The sequence below is a fragment of the Hyperoodon ampullatus genome (assembly GCF_949752795.1).
Source record: "Hyperoodon ampullatus genome assembly, chromosome: 5".
Taxonomy (NCBI): Eukaryota; Metazoa; Chordata; class Mammalia; order Artiodactyla; family Ziphiidae; genus Hyperoodon; species Hyperoodon ampullatus.
Genome location: NC_136918.1, coordinates 1,540,996 through 1,561,135, shown reverse-complemented (window position 1 = coordinate 1,561,135; position 20,140 = coordinate 1,540,996). Strand labels below are relative to the sequence as shown.

General features: G+C 55.4%; 1 protein-coding gene across 1 annotated transcript in view; it reads left to right on the top strand.

The window, feature by feature from the left end:
* Positions 1 to 17,093, top strand: part of SLCO2A1 (solute carrier organic anion transporter family member 2A1) — a gene marked incomplete at its 5' end in the record, with an annotated part of 75,864 nt that extends 58,771 nt beyond the window's left edge. Inside the window, 9 exons of the mRNA XM_079704772.1 lie at positions 1,768 to 1,904; positions 3,710 to 3,788; positions 4,256 to 4,420; positions 5,450 to 5,639; positions 7,225 to 7,390; positions 9,698 to 9,861; positions 13,163 to 13,227; positions 15,691 to 15,814; positions 16,646 to 17,093. Coding sequence (XP_079560898.1) covers positions 1,768 to 1,904; positions 3,710 to 3,788; positions 4,256 to 4,420; positions 5,450 to 5,639; positions 7,225 to 7,390; positions 9,698 to 9,861; positions 13,163 to 13,227; positions 15,691 to 15,814; positions 16,646 to 16,766 — 1,211 coding nt within the window. The 3' untranslated portion in view covers positions 16,767 to 17,093. The remainder of the gene's footprint in view (positions 1 to 1,767; positions 1,905 to 3,709; positions 3,789 to 4,255; positions 4,421 to 5,449; positions 5,640 to 7,224; positions 7,391 to 9,697; positions 9,862 to 13,162; positions 13,228 to 15,690; positions 15,815 to 16,645) is intronic.
* Positions 17,094 to 20,140: the final 3,047 nt, after the last annotated feature.

Here is a 20,140-nt window from a genome sequence, read left to right as displayed (position 1 = left end):
GGTGGGGGTAGGCAAGGGGTGTGCGCTGCTGAAGAAAACACACCTTCTGCAGCGGGAAACCTGGAGACCTAAGGCAGGGCCCCAGGTGTTGCTACCACAGCTGCCTGTCTTGGTGGTGGTATTAAAAAGAGCTCTGTGATTCTTTGATTCTAAGATGGTTTTGATTGCTTAAAAAAATATTGATAAGAGCTCTTTTGGGGAAAAGAAGAAGCACTACATAGAATACACACATGGATTATGACTCCCATCCAGAGGGGTGTAACGTCGTGTTTAACCACGTGGGCACAGGTAGTAGAGAACCTGTGTCTAATCCTGGTTCCGCCTCCTCTCCTGGCTGAGTGCTCTTGGGCAAGTATCTTCATCCTTTCTGTGCCTCAGTTTCCTCATCTGTAAAAAAGGGCTAATGAGAGTGAAATAGAGATGTTGCAGTGTTTAGAACATGCCTGATATATATTGAGGTTGACAGGAGTGAGCTCTTTCAAAAGTGATCTGGATGAAGCCACTGCGTGTCTTAGGATGAGAAAGTGCAATCCATAGACAGCAGCACACGTACTGAGTTAACCGTTCAGGGAACCGACCCCGGGATGGACCCTACAAGGGCATATGGCTATTGTGAGGTTGCCTTACACACCCCAGCCTCCCACAAGGCAGGGAAGGCTGGCACTGTAACAGAGGGACAGACAAAGTGCTTTGACAGTTCCAAGGCAGAAAAAGTGCTCCTGCATGAGGTGATGAGGGAGGGCCTCCCAGGGAGGTGAGGTCTGCATCCCATGTGGGTGGAATTACACAGGTGGTGATGGGAGAGGCCTTCCCAGTGGAGGAAACCATCCGGACAGAGCCAAGGGGGGGCAATGTGTGGGGCGTGTGTGGGTGATATGTAAGTTCCCACAGGCCAGATGTGGCTGGAAGGCAGGTCCAAGCCAGGCCTTCAGGAATAACACCCCCTCCACCCCCCAGTGCCCAGCACCCAGATCAGAGCCTGCCTGTCTCACAAAGATTGTGGGCAGGCCTTAACCCAGTCGTGCTGCCGCAGCACGCAGACTCCTGGCCCTGGGGCTGTCTGACCACAAGGTCATCTGCTCAGGGTCATCCACCTGTACTTCAAATGAAAGGGCAAAGCCAGCGGAGCTGTCTGCTCAGGGTCAAGCCATCTTTGCCCTTCACTGGCACTTCCTGAGTTGGGTCCTGGCTCTTCGTGGCCCAAAGAGACTAGCAACTGAGCTCCCAGGCCACCAGGGACAGTGCCCGGGACAGTGTTGGGCTGAGGGCTATTCTGCTATCTTCTCCCTCCCTCCATGCCCATGTAGTTTCTTTACAAAGAGAAACACAGTGGCAGACCCTTAGACGTGGATGGGAGACTACAAAGAAGAAAGCATCTCCTTCAGAGGCCTGGTAGCCTACTCTGTTGGTGGTTGTTTTTTTGAGCATCTAAGGATGATGAGGCCTCCTTTCTTAGGGATCAATCAAGTTGGGAGGCAGTAGCATCCAGTGATGAAGAGTGCAGGTTTGGAAACCACGAATACATGCATGGGTTTGAAAAGTGACCAATGAAATGGCGCTTGCAGGCCAAAGTTCACCTCACTGATCCTCCCAGTGGCCTCCGTTCTCTGAGAAGACCAGAGTGGCCTGGAGAGAGAACGCTGTCTGGACGAAGATGCTAGCTCACAGCTTACCTCTTCTCCATCATGGGAAGGAAGTCCCCCCGATCAGTAAGGTGAGATCACGCATTCGTCCAACAAACACTTGTGTCCTTTGTTTTCTCGTCAGCTGCAGTTAACTTGAGCCCCGGAGACCCCCGATGGATCGGAGCCTGGTGGCTGGGCCTGCTCATTTCCTCAGCCTGCCTGGTTGTTACCTCTTTCCCCTTCTTTTTCTTTCCTCGAGCAATGCCCAGAGGAATGGAGGTAAGCTTCTGAGAACCCACAATTCTACCTATTATAAGAGTTTCCTAAAAGTAGGTGGAGGTAGAAAATAAACAGAGCTGAGAAGTTGCAGCAGGTTAAGTAAATTCTGGGTGAAATCTAAACAACTTTCATAATACAGGACTTCTGAGAGACTTTGAGAGGTGAGAGTGCTTGTGAATTTCCAAAAGATGGTATCTCATCAGTGTTCCCTTACCGTGTTAGCATCTCAGAGATTAAGAGGCCTCCAGGGAACTAGTTTGGGGAAACACTGAGTTCATCTAAAGTGGGATAAAGAATTAAGAGCCATTAAAAGCCGAATATGTGACCTGGAGCCGTTGACTTTTGCATGTGATAGGGCCGGTCATGTCTAATCCTAAAGGACTGCGTAACAAGGGGATTCCTAGTGCGGCAGGGCGTGAGGGTGGGCTGTGAGTGGAGCGTACTTGGAGCCGACTGCCCTGCCCTGCATCGTCCAGTCCTATCTGTTGGGGAAAGACATCAGGGAAGGATGAGAATGGAAAACAGGGGGGAGACGTCTGGGTGGGGGCCTTGACCTTAGACTGAAGGGTCTACAACTTGTTCTAATCCCATGAAATTCTGAGTGACTGGTGCCCACTCAGGTGACAGCATGGCAGCTGGGTCAAGGTTGAGGCTGGAGAGTTGGGAGGAATGAAGGCTGGAGATCTGATGAGGCCAGTGTGGAGATGGGGACGCAGCTGAGGACCGAGGCCACGGCTGCGGACAGATGAGGCAGGGGCAGGGGGAGAGGTCCTCGGAGGGGGTGCCGAGGAGGACTCAGCAGCGAGCTGAGAGGAGCAAAACTTTGGGCCGAGGTTCAGAGCCAGAGGCAGAGCTGGACACCTGGCAACGAGGTGTGTGAGATCCAGGCCCAGCTCGGAGGAGGGGCGAGGCTAGAGGGGCCTCCGCTTGCCTTGAGGAAGAATTTCAGAGGTTGGCAGCACATCGGGGTGGCTTTGGGGGGAGGCAAACCTGAATCCAGCTCTGCTACTTGTCAACTAGCTGAGGGATCCTGAGCAAGTTTCCTTGTTCCTAAGTCTCCTCTGCTTTAACATACTGGAGATAGAGTGCCTATCTTGGGAGGAGGTTGTGGGGAATGGGACGTTGCACGCAGAGCGCTGGGTGTGGTGCCCACCGTGGAGAAAGCACTAAATGAATGGGAGCTCCTAGGCCTGCTGATGAGTCCCCTGGGGGATCCTGATGGTGTCAGAGCTCAGGGGCCTTGCGTCTGTGTGGTGGTTCAGAGCTGGGGGCCTCAGGCTGCAACTAACAAGTTCGGAAGCAGAAGGCAAGTTCACTGGGGAGGTCTGCACAGAAAGTGCAGGCTGAGAGCCAGGTCAGAGCCTTGAGCAGGACCCAACTTTGGGCCCCAAAGAAAGAAGGGACTCCATAGAGGAGATTGAAAGAGAGAGCTGGAAAGCAGAGGTCATTCTAGACCAGAGTGTCCCAGGAGCCCACAGCCCCTGGAATCCGAGGACAGGGAAGAAGCGTAGCCATGACAGACAGACGAGGGGTGAGATCCACTCAGATGCCTTTTGGCATCAGCCAACAGTTAGATATGAAGTAATATCTTGGGAGGCCCTGGCATGGATGCGTTCTGGTCAGTGGCCAAGCACCGGGCTCACCGACACGCAGGTGGTGATGGCTTTGGAAGCCCTCCCACACACACCCGGGGGGGCTGACCACTGCCTAGCCCTGGGCCACTAAGACCAGAGGGATCAAGGGCCCAGGGAAGGTGGCTGCAGGGAACCTGGGTCATTCACCCTCACCCCCTTTGCTGCCTTCAGAGGACTCCCACTATAGCGGACGAGGCCAGGAAGATGGAAGAGGCCAAGTCAAGAAGCTCCCTGGTGGATTTCATTAAACGTAACTGAGGGACCCGGCAGCTCTGGGAGGGCTGGCTGGGGGTGGGGGCGGTCCGGGGTAGCCCAGCCCATGTGGTGTCAGGTGTGGTGAGGGGCACTAAAAGCAGGTGGTCTAAAATTGGCTCTGCCGGGGGCCCCGGTGACTGCTGCTGTGCAGATAGCAGGAGACCCAAACTCAGCAGAGGTAGCCCCACCCACACTGCCTGGCCCACGTTCTCCTCTCCCCTCCCTTCCCATGGATGCAGCTGTCATGTACAGTCACCCTCCGCCTGAGTTCTCCCAGGCCTGTCCTCCTTTCATTCAGCCCATGAGCACGTTGAGTGGAGTCCGAGGGGCTGTGGGCCCCCAACAGGCCACTGAACAGCTCAGGGCCTGGATCCTGCCTGGGGGTGAGGAAGGGCACTGGCCGGTGTCGTGGACCCTGCGGCCACTGCCCGAGGCCTGGCCCTGATGGCAGCCTGTTGGCAGGGTTCCCCCGCATCTTCCTGAGGCTCCTGATGAACCCGCTATTCATGCTGGTGGTCCTGGCCCAGTGCACCTTCTCCTCCGTCATTGCCGGCCTCTCCACCTTCCTCAACAAGTTCCTGGAGAAGCAGTACGGCGCCTCCGCGGCCTATGCCAACTTCCTCATCGGTGAGTCCCCCGGGTGCCGCCGCAGCTGGGTCCTCCCACCACCCACCCAGGGCCGGGAGCCCCCAGACCGGACACAGGCAGGAGCCAGAGGGTTCTTGCCCGAGAGAAAGAATTTTAAGGACGTTCTTCCAGGTTGGCACTCTAGACCGTTCTTGGCAGATTTCTTAGGCCCCTATCGTTCCAGACAGGAGTGGGTGGAGGCTGGGGGATGACTTCCTCCCCGTCAGAGGGGCTGAAAGCCTGACTGCCTCCCAAAGGCCCTGACATCATCGGGGGCGACAAAGGAAAGAGAGAGGATTGAACTGGGGGCTGGGCAAGATGCCTCTGGGTTTTTTCCTTCTTCTCCAATGACTTGAAGACATTCACCTGGATAAGGAGTGTGGGGCCCAGTGATTCTCCATCCCCACTGCACTTTAGGCTCCCCTGCAGAGCTTTAAGACATACGGACGCCCAGGCCCCACCCTCGATCAATGAAAGCAGAATGTCCAGCATCCAGCATCGGTGTTTTTTGCAGCTGAGGGTGAGAAGCACTGATGTGGTTCCACCAAGTACCCAAGGGAATTATGGGGCCCTATTCACAGGTGAGCTTGACCATGTGGAAGTGGCAAGGTGGTCAGGGCGTGACCCCTGACCTCCTGTGTGGCTCTTGGCTGTGACTTCACGCCTCTAGCCTTTGGCCTCTGACTAGCACATCAGGCAGGGGGCGTCACCAGTGCCTTGCTAACCCCATGTGATCATAGTTCAAGGACGGGCTAGGTAATGAAAGGTGCTTAATAAGTGCACATTCAACCACATCCCTCTGGCTGCAAGGGCCCCACTTCTTTCTTTATTCTTGGCACAGGCAGGGCAGTGCCACGTCAAGATAACTCTGCAGTAAATGCTCAGTTAATGTCATTTATTACTATTGCAATTAATCATATTGAATGTCGCTTCAGGAAGCCATGCCCCCTTCTCTGTGGTCCAGCTCAGTGTGCGGCCCACACACACTGTGAGGCCTGTGCACCCAGACTAGCTTCTCTCCGTCTGTAGGTGCTGTGAACCTCCCTGCTGCGGCCTTGGGGATGCTGTTTGGAGGAATCCTCATGAAGCGTTTTGTTTTCTCTCTGCAAACCATTCCCCGCGTGGCTGCCACCATCATCACCATCTCCATGATCCTCTGTGCCCCTCTTTTCTTCATGGGCTGCTCCACCCCAGTCGTGGCAGAGGTCAACCCCCTCAGGTAGTGGGAATGAGCCTGGGGCCAGAGCATGTCTGTGGCTGCCACACGTCTTCCTTTCTGCTTCTTCAACTGTCCTCTCTCCTCTTCCCTTGTTGGTCTAATCTCTTATGCGGCAACTGAGAAAATCAGATCTTGAATAGTGTGCTCAATTATGAGGAGAAATCAGAGGGTCCTAGTGGGTCACCAGCAATCAGGGTTAGGGTTCTGTTTTTTAAGAAGCACCAAAAACTAATTAGTTTGGTTTCAGGATGAATCTGTAGTGCTGTGAGCTGAGGAACCAGGAAATAGCTACCTTTAGCATCCACTCTGTACTGGCTAAAATTACAGAGTCTTATTGAGCTGCCAGAGAAAGATGAGAGACGGAGACCTGCAAAGATCTGGGAAAGAACAAGGAAGGTGATGACAAACTTGAAAAATTAGGGCAGGTGAGGAAGAGGGCAGGTAAAGTATACCTGTCGGTTTGCATAAAGCAACATGGTTTTAAGTTCTAAGTCTGGCTTCATGTTCAGGAAGGGCTTTGAGGCCCATGAGGGAGTGTGCTGAGCAAGGAGCCGTTACTTTTTTCCTGGGAGCCACCTTTCAACAGCTCTTCTTTAAGATTTTGCCCGGTGAGGTTGCAATACTTGGAGATGCCATACTTTTCAGCCTTGGTGTTTTCTCTTTCTCTTTGAAAGAAACTCTCCTGTCTCTGGTGGGTATGAGGGAAGGGAGTGTCACTCAGGTTGGGACCCCCCACCCCCTGGTTTGTACTGGTCTTCTGGCTGTGGATTGAGAGAGACCAAGAAGGCTTCCACTGGGAGTTTAGCACGGGGCTTTGTCAGCAGACCAGGTCCTAGTTCTGGCACTGTTCTTTCCTGGTTGGGGAAAGTTACTTAGCTTATCTAATCTTCAGGTTCCTCATCCACAAGAGGAGCACCACTAATACTGCGATGGCATGAAAAGCCCTCGGGCACAGTGCCTGGAGCATGAGAGATGCCCATTAACTAGGATTAGTATAATTATTTTAGCAAAGCTCTGAACTGTGGTTTATCAGCCCCAATCCCAACCCTACCCTAAGAAGATCAGGAATATCAGATATGGTAAGATTGGTGAGATCAGCCATTGAAATCCCTTGGTTGAAGCTCAGGGGAATGGAGTGACCTGGGTGATGACTACATAGACCCAGAGACGGGAGCCATCTAGACCCTGGATTGCCTCAAGGGGCCTCAGCCCGAACTCAGATGAAAGAGAAGGGAAGGGAAATTATTGCCTGTGACTTTCCCATAGCATCTGCCATCTCTCTCATCAGAGTCCTGACTGGTTGGCTGTCTCGACCCCTTCTGAAGTGGGGGATTTGCCAACCAAGCATTTCTAACGACTGGTAGTTTGGGCTCCTACTAGCAGAAGAAGTGGAGGTGCCGTGAGCACCGACCACATTCACTGTCGGCTCCAATAGACAGAATTCAGATCCCTGGGTGGCGCTGGCCCAAGACAAACAGAGACACACAGGCACACTAACCAGGCGGGGAACTCACACTGGGCTGGAATGGAGAGGTTTTCCTTTGGTCTTGCTTTGTTTGATTCCCATTTCCTGTTTTGCTGGCAGCACATCAAGTTCTATACATCCACAGCCTCCCGCCTGCCGCAGGGACTGCTCGTGCCCAGATTCCGTCTTCCACCCGGTCTGTGGAGACGATGGGGTTGAGTACCTCTCCCCTTGCCATGCTGGTTGCAGTGAAATCAACGTCAGCTCTATAGTCTCCAAGCAACCGGTAAGGGCCGGAGGGGCCCCGGGCCACTGCCGAGTGTGTGCCCCTTCAGCCTGCTCCTCCACTCGGGATGGGCAGGGCTCCACCCCACTCATTCCCAGCACCCTGGCCTCTGGGCCACACCCACCCTCTCTCCACCTCCTCTTCCCTAGGGTCATGACCAGATGTCTACAGCCTAAAGTCAATTAAAGATTGGCCGATGTCCAACAAATTCACATTCCTGAGGCCTAACAATGCTCAGAGCAGAAACAAGCCAGAGCATTCCTTCAGCTGAGGCCTGCTGCCAGTCTCACCCTGAAGGATCCTAATGGGGCTGTCTGCGTCCTGGCAGTGTTGCAAAGCTACATGGACTGGCCCAGATAAATCAAGGGCAGAGGGCCTCCGTGATGTGGACCTGGAAGCTTAGAGCCAGAAGTGGTGATAGAGGGCATTTGGTTCAATCCCTCTCGACACTCACCTATGGCCACACAGCTGGCTTGAAGTCTGTAGCTATTTAGGGGCAGATTTGAGACTAGAACTCAGGGTGCGGCCTCAGCCTGGGGCATGTCTGTGCAAGACCAGGTATCTCCCGGCCACAGCCTCCCACTCAGGTAGCCCACACTCACCAGGCTAACTTGGTGAGGTCCTGGCCAGCCCTCAGAGCACTATGGCTCCCAGCCTCCCAGGATCAGACAGCAGCAAACCAAGTCCAGTCGTTTGTGCGGTTATTCAGCAAATACTTAGTGAACACCAGAGACAGCCACGGGTGCTAAGTATTCAAGGGGGAACCCATCAGCCCAGGTCCCTGCCCTCATGAGTTTGTATTCTACCAAAATGCACAAGGGAGTTTTAGAAAGTAACCCATGCCATGAAGAGACTTAATGGGACAGAGAATGCCTGGGGGCCTCCCTGAGGAGGTGACATTAGAACTGAACCACCAGAAGAAGAAAACACTATGAAGACCTGGGAGTGAAACAGAATGAACGCAACTGCAAGGCCCCAGGGCATGAATGAGCTGGCACAGGAGAAAAGAGAGAAGGCCAGGGCTGCTGGTGGAGTGAGGAGAAGTGTCACACCCGGCTCGGCCAGGGAGCAGGCAGGGGTCGGGTTAGGATTTGGATGTTCTTTTTCCTAAGAGCACTGGGAAGTCTGTGCAGTTCCCCTGAGGATGCCCTAAGGAGAGGATGCATCTTATTCCCTTAAGCCTGTGTGGAGGGCACAGGCAAGGCTAGACCCATTTACCATCCTCCCCTGAGAGGACAGGACAAGGCTGCTTCCACAGCCAGCTCTGCGGACAGAGGAGCGTGGTTCTCAGGCAGCCGGAGGACAAAGAACTTGGACAAGATGCTCTCTCAGTTGCCTTCTAGTCGGAGGAGCCTGTGGTGGCTTCTGTGGTTTTCTTATCTTTATTTACTTACCTCTGACTCATCTGTTTCCAGAAATAATCTTGACAGGTTTCCAGTAACAGCACAAGCACATCAAGACCAAAATCCATTAGCATAATATCAAGAAAAAATAGCAAATTATAAGGAAAAGTATCTAGTTTAAAAGTTTTAAAAAATCCAGACTGAGGGAGGTAGCAGCAACACTGTATATAACTTAATTATGAGCTTCCTAGCAGCCAAAGTAAAAAGGGTACATAGTTCCAATACCTGGTGGAAGGAAGCATACCAGTTCATTAGTTCTAATCTTGCCCCTATAACTGCTTTGACACAGTAATTGGACCATGGGCTTGTCTATCTGACAATGTGAGAGAAGAGATGAAGGCCACCTGACAGGCAGTGGCCACCAAGGAGAGCTGTACAACAGTGCTGAGCCATATGGGTTTGCAGACTTGAGACAGAGATGTTTGCAGACAGGAGGAATTCCTCTCAGGCAGAAAGTACAGTAGATTCCTCTGGGTTCCCACTGCTATCTCCTCCTGTTTTTATCTTCTTTTAACGTCCCTGCAGTAAACACACCAAAAACAGCAACCCACAAAACCCCTGCTGCTCCAGAGGAGGGCCCTCCCAGGCCCCGGTCCCCACTGGGTGGGCCGTGCCTGGCAGTGGAATCCTACATATCCCGACGCGGGTGTAACTGCGGGAAGAGCCCAGCCCACGCTGGACAACTGGTTTTGGTGAAGGTGGTTTCTGTTGCCCAAATAGTGGTCAGAGGCAGGATCCATGGGGCACCTGAAACCCCCACCTGGCCTCCTGTCCAACCTCTGCATCCAGCATCACCAGCTCCCCAGGGAGGTCAGAGGAGCGAGAGCTGGAGCAGGCGTTTAAAGTATGTGGAGTCGAAATAATAACAGCAGGTTTCCCCCCTTCCCCTCCCTCTCCTTCCAAGACCTACTCGAACTGCAGCTGCGTGAGAGGAGGATCCGCTTCAGCAAAGACGGGCCCGTGCCCCATCCCCTGCGCCCACTTCCTGCTCCCAGCCATCTTCCTCATCTCCTTTGTGGCGCTCATAGCCTGCACCTCCCACAACCCTCTCTACATGATGGTGCTGCGGTGAGTGCACCTCTCCTTCCCCACGCTTCCCTCACTTCGTGCCCAGCTGCCCCCTTCTCAGCTCTGCTGCCTTTCATGCCCCTCAGGGTCCTTGGACGTTCTTGGGGTGATACAGGGAGATAATGCTGGTGCGCCAGTGGCGGGGGCTTCTGTGCCGGGCCTGTTGGGAGTCCCTCACTGCAGCCTCACTCCGTGTCTCACGGGGTCCCTGTGCCTCCATCCCGCACAGGGAGGGCAGAGCCTGGCGGCTGAGCCACGTGACCAAGCCAGGCTGCCTGACTGCACGCCTGTAGATCCACTTATCTTCAAGTCCTAAAGGAACTGAGAGGACGGAGGAGAATTCAGTTGGATACATAAAATCGGGGAAGGAAAATGAGGAAAGTTCCAGAGACAGAATGAGGGCCACGGAAAGGATGGAAATGAGAAAAGCACAGTGTGCTAGGAGGCAGGTCGGAAGGGAGAGGCCGGCCAGGCAGGAGGCGGGGGCACAGGTATCCTGTGACAGCAGCACGGAGGTGCCCCGGAGGTGTGGACAGGGAACGGCCTCCCTTCGCCTCACCCTCGGCGAAGGAGAGAATAAGGTTTCAACCAAGTGGGCATCATTCACCCCCGCCTGCCTCCCTCGTGTCCTCATCCATCTGGCAAGCAGAGAGGGAAAAACACAGGATCTGGAAGCCCGGGGCCAGGGTCAAAGGCCCACTTCTGCCATGTACTGGCTGAGAGTCCTTGGGTGTTGCCCACCTCACCAAGTCTCAGTTTCCTCACGGATGAAAGGGGGCTAACGATATTGACCTTGAAGGGTTGGTGTCAGGGTTATATGGTAAATTGCTTTGTAAATACAAGGTGCTCTGGATATTGGTTAGTTATCACTATGAACCAGATTATTGCTATTGCTGTTACTATTATCAGCTAGCTAGGTGGCAATGACCTAGTTTCCCCAGAAGACTAGGAGGTGAGGAAGGGTCTGGGATTTTACCTTACTTACAAGTTAGCTTGCAAACTACCAAGCTCCTGTTTCTGTCACTGTGCCACAAGGATGCTGGCAGAGGCCGGGAGACTCCTGGGTCAAAGCCAGAGGACTTTGCTGCTCACAGCACAGCAAGCAGTGTGGACCTCATGCTGCATCATTTATCCATGCCCCACAAGTCCTACTGGGTGACATGGAGGGGCTCAGGTGTATGTTTCATCTGCAGTGGGTGTAGGTCACAGCTAAGGAACACCGAGCTTGGGAGAGCCACTGCTTATATAGACCAAGCCTGCTGCTGGTCTAGAAGATTCTACCTCATGCCTCAAGGATGCTCGTTGCAGCCACAACCCTGGGAAATGGCCCACGAAGCGAACAGTCAGGACCTTGCATTCTTAGCCTACTCCGCAAGACTGTGTAGGGATGCTCGGAGCACATTGCCTCCCAGCACCACCCTCTCCTCCACGGCTCCCCATGCGTGCATTCCAAGTACCCGTGCTTTCACCCAAGGCCCCTGAGCGGGCTTCCCTTCTTGCACCCCAAGTCAGATGGACTATGGTGGACCCAGTGATCCTGAGAAAGGTGTGTGGGTGGCCACGACGAGGAGAGGGAATAGGATAAGGAAGTCCCTGAGCAGCGGACAAGGGCATCCCTGTTAGGTCACTTCCCAGAGGACCGTCAAGCCCCAGGGATGGGGAAGTAGTGGAGGCAAAGCACCATTTCAACCACAGGGTGGGCTTTTCTAGAAAATCTCTGGTCAGGGGCTGGAGTGAAATTGGAGAAGAGGCCCCAGTATCCCAAAATGATTTAAAGCTAAATCCCACTGGGAAAGATGAAAGAATGGATGCTGTGAAGTATGGAGAAGGTGAGGCTTAAAGATGGCATTGTAGGTGACCCAAACCTTATTTGTATCAGTCGTGGCCTCCAGCCACGCATGGAAATACAGGCTGGGAGTGAAGGTTTGCTGAAAATGTATCAGGAAAGAGAGGTCAGAGAGCCAGTGTTAATTCGGGGCTGAAGGGGCAAGAGAGTACAAGGAACTCAAAATCTCTATCAGAAGCCAAACTGGGGTTCCCAAGTCCCATTTAGCTGAGAATCCAGAGGAGTCTGCCCAGGGACAAGGACCAAGACACAGAAGCTTCTATTATGGATTGGACCACTGAAGGCGTCTATGGGCAATAAAGGCAGTGTCCATGAGATTGAGATTTGAGGCGCTTCCCACTTGGGGGATCCCAGTGGGTGCCTCCCTGCTGCTTCACCCCGGTGGGTATTCTGAGAAGCTGAAAGAAGGTCCCTTTCCAGTTTGCTAGCAGAACTATGGAGGTAAAACAAAACGTGTGCAGAGACCTGGGGATCACTTCTGAGTTCCCTCCCTTGCTGGCCCCTCAGCCCCCGAAGGCTTTCCCCCAGCCAGCTCCCACTCAGTGTGCACTCAGGGCACAGGCAACCCTGGCGCCCCAGCTGGCCCGCCCCTGGCTCCCCACCTCGTGGAAGGGCGTGTCCTCCCGCTGCTCTACGCCCAGCCGGGGTGACAGGGCCTGGCGGTACCTCCTGCAGACAGCCTCCCTCCTCTCTCTCTGAACCTCCTTCCTCACCAAGCACTTTTCTCCTCTTGAGGGAAGAAGGGTGGGAGCAGGTCTGGCTGCATAGTTTGCAGGACCCAGTGCAAAATGGAAACGCAAGGCTCCTGGTTCCAAAGTCGTTAAGGATTTCAAGCCAGCCACAGCAGAACACTAAAGCAAACATGGGACCTTTCTGAGGGTGGGGCCCTGTGGGGCCACACAGGTCGCATGCCCACGAAGCCGGCCCAGAGTAGGGGATTCTTTTAGTTGCACACAGGAGCTGACAGCCCAGGGGCCCTAATTACACTTAGTATCAGGGCTGTCTTCTATTGCTGTAAACACCACAGGAGCTGTTCAGACCTGCGGCCATAAACACAGCCTTCAGTGTCCTCTCCGCTCCCAGACGCTCTGCCCTTTGCTTCTTGAAGGGGGCTCTGGGCAGCCCAGAAACTCACAGAGACCAGTGGTTCTCAAACCTGAGTGTGCACAGAATCTCCTGGAGGGCTTCTTCCAACACAGAGCGCTGGGCCCCATCCCCACAGTGTCTGACTCTTCTTCTGAGGCGAGGCCTGAGAATCTGCCTTGCTAATAAGTTCCCAGGGGACACTGATGCTGCTGGTCCAGTGATCATGCTTTGAGAACCACTGAGGGGAGCAACGGGAGCTCGGGGCCCCGGTAGGACAGGTTCCGACGCGGCCTGAGGCCATGGCTGCCCCGTGGGGGGAAGGCACAGCCCTGAGTCCCCCCACTGCTGATTTCCTGTGTGCCTTTGCAGCGTGGTGAACCAGGAGGAAAAGTCATTTGCCATCGGAGTACAGTTCTTGCTGATGCGTCTGCTGGGTGAGTGTCGGAGATGCCCCCCTCCTCGTGGCCCCAGATGACAGGGAATCAGAGGGCTGTGGGGTGCAGGGTGGGGATGGGGAAAGCCCTGTCTCATCTCTGTCGTAAAGAGAAGCTGTACACAATCAACACAACAGTAAATGCCAACTCCCATGTGGGCGGTTTCCCCATCACTTGAGGTTAGGAAAGATTCCATCTATGGCATTAACACCAAATGAAAGTATGTAAGAAAAAGGAAAAGTGGACGCAGCTGAGAATGCCTAATAGAACATCAAAGGCAGGTATTTCTTCATCTCTCTCCAAGAGTTCGCTGTAGGAACAAAGCCTCGTGCTCCTGTCCCAACCAGAAGGGCCGTGGAGCCCAGGCCCGGCTTCCTTTCCATTTGACAAAATCCACTCCTCCTACCTCCATTCAGCAAAGTGGGGCCCTCTGCCGACCAACCCTGCCTGCTCTCAAGCAGCCCAGAACCCAGGAGGAAGGGAACTGTGCACAGCGGTCAGGACTGGCTACAGGAGGACGAGCTGCCTGCGGGCATCAGGGAGCACCCAGCTTGCCCTGCAGGTCCTTTCCCAGACTGCTCACGCTGGACTGTCCCTTCTGGACACCTCCAGGCACTAGATAAACACAGGGCACTAATATGGAGACCCTTGCAGTGAAGGTACACTAAGTAAAGGGACCAGATAAAAGGACAGATTTATTGAGGACCCGGGGGCATGCACCGCAGCGGGGAATACGGTGACTGCAGTGAAGGCAATTCATTTGTGATCAGGGTGCACTTTCTGACCTTAAACGCTGAAATCCCTGCAGAGCGCGTGGTGCATTATTATCCGGGAGTCTGATCTGCACTTCACCCCGTAGCAGCTTCCATGACCACGCTGGGGTGTGTGGGTGATGTCTGTCCTGGGCCTGCTGAGCAGGGGGCCCTCTCCGACCAAATCTGGGGGAGGTGTGGGGTGATGAGGAGTGAATCAGTTTTTTCGGTGATTTCTCGGTCTCTGGCCACTTGCTCCTCGCGCCCCAGAAGCCCCCCTTCAGACTCTGCGCCTCTGGCCTATATTACAGCCACAAAGGACACAGGACACTGGGATCTATCCTGTCCTGGTGGCAGACGTATGGTCGTCACCACAGTGCCTTTCCATTTATAACTTATCCTTTATAACTTGCTCTGAAACCTCCACTGGGAAGGAAACCTTACATTCCGCCCGGCCCGACAGCAGCCAGGACGGGCTCTGGAGAGCCCTGCCCTCCTTCCTCCAGCCACCGTGAAAATCGCGCCTCTCCTGAGGCTCAAAGCACCTGCTGCCTTTGTTTTTTCATTTGAGCTCAGATATAACGCAGTGTGGCCACCACCGATAGAAAACCCAGGCTGGAGGGACCCATTCATCACCTGAGAAGGCAATTCCACCCTGGGTAGAAAAAAGGACTTGGCAAGTTTCAAATTACCCACTGGGACTTGGTTGAAAATTTTTCTGGACTTTATTTCTATTCAGGGAACAGCATTCAGGAAGGTCAGTCGTTGTGTCCAGTTTCCATCCCCTGTTCACCTGGAGATTTTGGGAGCCAGCAGGTCTGAATAGAGAGGCTGGTTCTTGAAGGTTCCCACCTCTGGGCAGAGCCACAAGCAGAAGATTGCCTGTTTCTTTCCTCCAGAAGCAGCTTCCCACAGGGCCCAAAACAGAGTCTGAGAGGCTGTTCAGAGTGGTTCTGAGAATGGGGTGGCCTGGCCCAGGTGTGGATCCGGCCAAGCTCTTCCCCAGTCCAGTGACTGCCTAGAACTGTAGCTAAGGATGCGGGGCTCATCCGAATATTCAGCAGCCGTAGGGCATGGCCCCTGCTGGACCAGTTCTCACCACTCAGCTGTGGGGAAGTTCAGGGGGCCTGGGAGGTTCTGAGCAGCCAGGGTGTTGGGGGTCTGCTGGGGGTGTTGTCTAAGCCAGCAGGGCAGCTTCGTGTAGTGGAAGAATGTGGGATCTGATCCTCCAAAAACTAGGGTGCAAAGTCCAGCCCTCACCCCACTTGCCTATGCAGAGGTGAGCCAGCCAAGCCCACCTTCCTCCCCGTAAAAATGAGGACACCCGCCCACCTCCGGGCTGCTGTGAGGACCCGAGGAGTTGGTGTCCTCGAGAGCCTCCTGCCACCCAGTGGAGCCTAGCAGTCCCACGTGTGGGAACTACGGTATCTGTCTGAGCAGGTCCACGGGGACATCTGTGACTCACTATGCCCTGGAAGGATGACTCAGGCCCCTTTTCTCTTCTAAGCCTCTGGTGAAAGAGTACTTCAGGCTTCACGGAAAGCTCTTCCGCTTTCCAAAGTCACTGTGGTTCCCGGGGTGGGGCGGAGCCGTGCTCAGGCCCGCGAGCCGTGCGGGGGCGCCGGGGGGCTCGCTCCCCACCCTGCCGGGTGCCTCTGCTGGCAGCTCCACGTGACCTGAGCTCTCTGAACTCTCTTCCCGCTGATGCCAGCCTGGCTGCCGTCTCCAGCCCTCTACGGCCTCACCATCGACTACTCCTGCATCCGCTGGGGCGCGCACTGCTCTGGAAGGCGAGGGGCCTGCATCTACTACGACAACGACGCTCTCCGAGACAGGTGAGGGCCCGCACGACGTGCCAGGCCCCAGGCCCAAGCAGAGGCCGTCATCTGCTCCGGGGGCAACTGTGAGGCGCTCAGGCCTCCGAGGGAGAGGGCAGGCGGGGAGCTGCCTTGGGCAGGGAGCGGGGCCACCGGTGACCGGCATTTCAGGGCTCACAGAGAGCCGTCCAAGACTCAGGGGCTGCTCTGAAGTGGGCCCCCTTCTGCAGTCCCCACTGGCCCTCGGCGGGCGGGAACAGCAGCAGAAAGAGGTTTTTCAAAGGGAGAGGCCGTGGCTGTGGGATGATGATGCCAGGCCAGCCTCCCACCGCTCAGAAAGAGGTGGCCCATCACGGCTCCTGGCAGAGGCCAAGGGCAGGCGGCACCCAGCTGCAGCACCACTGAGTTCGGCACCTCACCTGCTGCCTCATCACACAGATAGGCACAGCAGGGAGAGCGGGCTTCAGCGGGCAGGACGGGATCCGGAAACGGCGTGGGAGGGGCATAGAAGGCCTGGAGAGGGGCCGACCAAGAGGGCAGCGGGAAGGTGCCCCCTCCCGGCTGTGCTGGCCAGCAGGACCCTCCGGGCGGCTGGGCCTGCAGTGTTTCTCTGGCCCTCCGGGGGGCGCCAGGGCAGGGACGAGGAGCACTGGACTGGGAGTCCCACATCTACTTCCCGCCTGCTCCCTGGGAGGCCTGTGGTCCTGGGGATAAAAGGGATGAGGAGCGTGGCCCCACCTGGGTGAGCCCGCATCCTTCCCTGAGTGGTGAGGACACCCGGCCCGGGCCACTGTGATGCTGGCCGCAGAGCCTCCACACCCCTCACGGGGCCTGTCTCCTGCCCCACAGGTACCTGGGCCTGCAGGTGGGCTACAAGGCTCTGGGCACGCTGCTGCTCCTGTACATCAGCTGGCGGGTGAAGAAAAGCAAGGAGTACAACGTGCAGGAGAAGGCCGCCAGCCTCATCTGACAGGCGACCTCGGCCGCCGCCCTGCTCGCGAGGGCGGACCCTGCCCCGCAGCTGCCCACATTTACTAACGTTCACACGGCATCTCCTTCTCCTTTCTTAAATAAGAAAGAAAACCCCACCACAATTTGCCTTCCCTGTCTCCTCCTCCCAGAGCACCCCAGGGTCCCTTGGGGCCGCTGTGCACCTCGGCCGGGGCGGGGGCACAGAGCTCGAGGGCTGGGTCTTCCCTGGCCCCTCGGGAGGGGCCCCCAGAGGCCCAGGCTCATCCTGCGCAGTAGGGCTGCTCACTGAGGCAGCTCCGCCCCCCCCAGCCCCGTAGTGGGTGGTTTCCCAGGCGGAGAGGCCTCTGGGTATCTGCCCCGAGGAAGAAGGGAGGGCTGAGCTCTTACTGGCCAGAACCAGGCTGGTGGGGGGAGGCTGGCTGCAGCCCCCTCTGCATCCGGGTTCAGCACCAGCACAGAACCCAGGAGGGGCCGGCTCCCTTCCCCTCAGGTCCTCGCTTCCTGCCCCGAGAGGCCACTTTGGAAGCTGCCCCATTGAGAAGTACGGCCAGCTGGTCCCCTCTCAGTTACCCACGCTCAGGTGCCAGAGCTGGGACTGACACCCAAGGGTGGGCCATCCTAATGCCGTTCACGTTAACTCTAGGCCCTTCTATACACGGGTCTGTGCATGTTTATCTCTGTCTTTCTGGGGGTATATCTCGAACTAAGAATGCCACGCTGTGGTGAAGACCTGCGGCCGGCTGTGGATAGCCGTGATGCCCAGGCCCCACTCCACGGTGTGAGGACAGGACTCGTCATCTCAGAGTGGTGGGAAGAACCCCTCCCCCACAAGCCTCCCCAGGCGCAGATGAGGTGGCTTCACATGGGCTCCCTCGTCTGGACTTTAGCCTGTGTGTCACGGAGTAAAGGGAGGCCATCGGGGATGTCCGCAAAACAGGTGATGAAGCCCAGGGAATGTCAAAACCTGACAGGCTGCTCGGCCATCTGCGGCCCACAGAGTAGAGGCCCGAGAGGTTGACTCTCCTGGTCCTGAACACACTCATTCGCATTTTCTCAGCCTCTTCTCACCGCCTCCAGAGGGGTGGGCGCCTTCTCCGGACTTGGGCCAAGAGGTGCTGCTGCTGTGGGTGCAGGTTCAGAGTCAGAAACCAGCAAGGGAGGCCTTTCATCCACAAGTATTTTATTTATTGGAGACCGACCTTGTGCAAGGCGGCGCTGGCGCATGGTTCTCCCGGAGCTTCCCCGCCCTCCATCTACACTAAGGCCTCCTCCCAGAGTGGGCTCACGGGGCAGGGCTGGGGCTGCACAAGCAAGAACCCGGAGATTGTCAGCAAGACCTTGACCGTCCACGCCCCATCGGACTGAGCCCGCTCTTGGCCCTTACCACACAGGGAGCTGACTCGCCATGTCTTCTGGAGCAGCTGGATGTTGGTCGTGGCCACATGCAGATCTCTTGAGTGCCACTGCTCTCGGAAGACCCATCCAGAAGCCACCTCCAGAAAGGCCTCATATGGTGGAATGTCAACGGCCACACTGCCATGGGACCGAAGTCTTTGTGAAAGCCACTGTCGCAGACAGCCTGATTCCAAAGCCACCAGCTCTATTTCCACAGATCTCACTCTGGAAGGGAGGCTCCATGCAACCTCAGGGGCCAGTGCGGGCCCTTAAATGGTCCCGCTTGGGAGATGATTCCCTGCAACTAACCCTGGTCCTTCTCGCTGCCATTTAACCGAATTCTGAAGGCACCACCTTCAGCTGAGCTCATGAAGAATGGATGCCAGCCTTCAGATTCTGGAAGATGGTTGCCCTCCCAAGGCTTTTTTCTATTATGATATTGCTATTAATATATTATAATTCTGCTGTTGATATAATTTGGTCATGAATTTGTACTGTCGTGTATATTGGCTGGAGAGCAGACAGAACCTACACCTTCTGGCCAGAGGAGTTGCCCCTGCCCCAACCCTTGGGGGCGCAAGGCCATGGGGATGGGAGGTGATGCCGCTCTAACCCATCGTCCTGGTACAGAGCAGCAGCAGGTGCCTCTTGTCCCTTCAGTGAAGCTCTGCAGGTGGCTGTCAAGACCCCACAGTGCTGGGCTCTCAGGAGCCCTGATTCCTGCCCTTGAGTTTATATGCAGAAGTGGGGTTGGACACGGACAGCTAAGTCCATGAAACAAAAGAGAACTAATATTGTAATCATCACCGATCACTTGGTCACAGCCAGTATGACTGGCCCACAGCAAACCTGCCAGCTGGGACTATAATGGTGTCACCTTCATTTCACTTCTGGTGCAAAACTTAACAAGCTTCCCTGAGTGTTGGACTCTCATAGAGTGTGTTGTTAAAATGCAGATTCCCAACCCTCTCCACCCGGCCCCAGAGGCCCTTTATATGGGGCTGAAGGGGGCCCAGGAGTGGCATTTTTAACTGGCCCCTCATGTGAGGCTGATGCGGCTTGTTGTCAGACCCTGTGTGGTAGGCCATCAGGGCCTCAAGGATGCCCACTTATGGTTAGACCACTGATACACGGACCCACACTGGGCCTGTGGTCAGCTCAAAGGTGACTGGAGGAGGAGAAGGCTCCAATCAGGGGCTAGTGGACATGGAAAACAATGCAAGAGCCCACATTTATATTGGGTTCTACCAGTCCTAAGAGTGGAACTCTCCCTGTACAAGCTTGAGAGTGCAGAATGTGTCACTGTCATTTCTTCATATTGGTTGTGTCTGACTTCAGGCCCTCATGCTGCTGACTGGCTGGAAATTCAACCTCAACCAGCCTTGAGTCTGGCTCTCAGAGCCATCTGCACGTCCTTGGGTCCTGCCCCTGGGGGTCTTTGGTCCCTTCCCAGCCTGAGGCCTCCTAGAAGCCCTGCTTCTTCCCTGAGCCTGGAAACCCTGAAGAGGCCAGCTCCCAAGACTAGGGTCCTGTGTACCCCCAACGATGCTCCCCATCCCCACATCCAGTCCTAGGAAGCCACCCCTCCGCTCCACTCCCTCTCCCAGCCCCTCAGGGGCTGAACGAAAAGGCCAGGAAAGGAAGGGTATGCAGGAACCTTTTTATCCCATCGTTCCTTGAGCCTTCTTGGCACAGGAGAGGGAAAGTGCAGTGAGAACTAAATGCCACATCTCCATAAATTATCCTTTGGCCCACAGCCCTTTGGGGTGACCCTTACCATAGCCCCATGTTGGAGGTCAGACTGGTCTTAAGGCTCCATTTGAAGATGAGGAATCTGAAATCAAGGAAGTGACCATGTAGTCAAGTTTATGCAAATAATAACTGGCCGGATCTGGACTCAAACCAGGCTGTCCAGACCTCTCTGTCTGCTCCAGCTCCCCTACTGAGTCAGTCTGTTCCCTCGGAAGTTCACTAGCC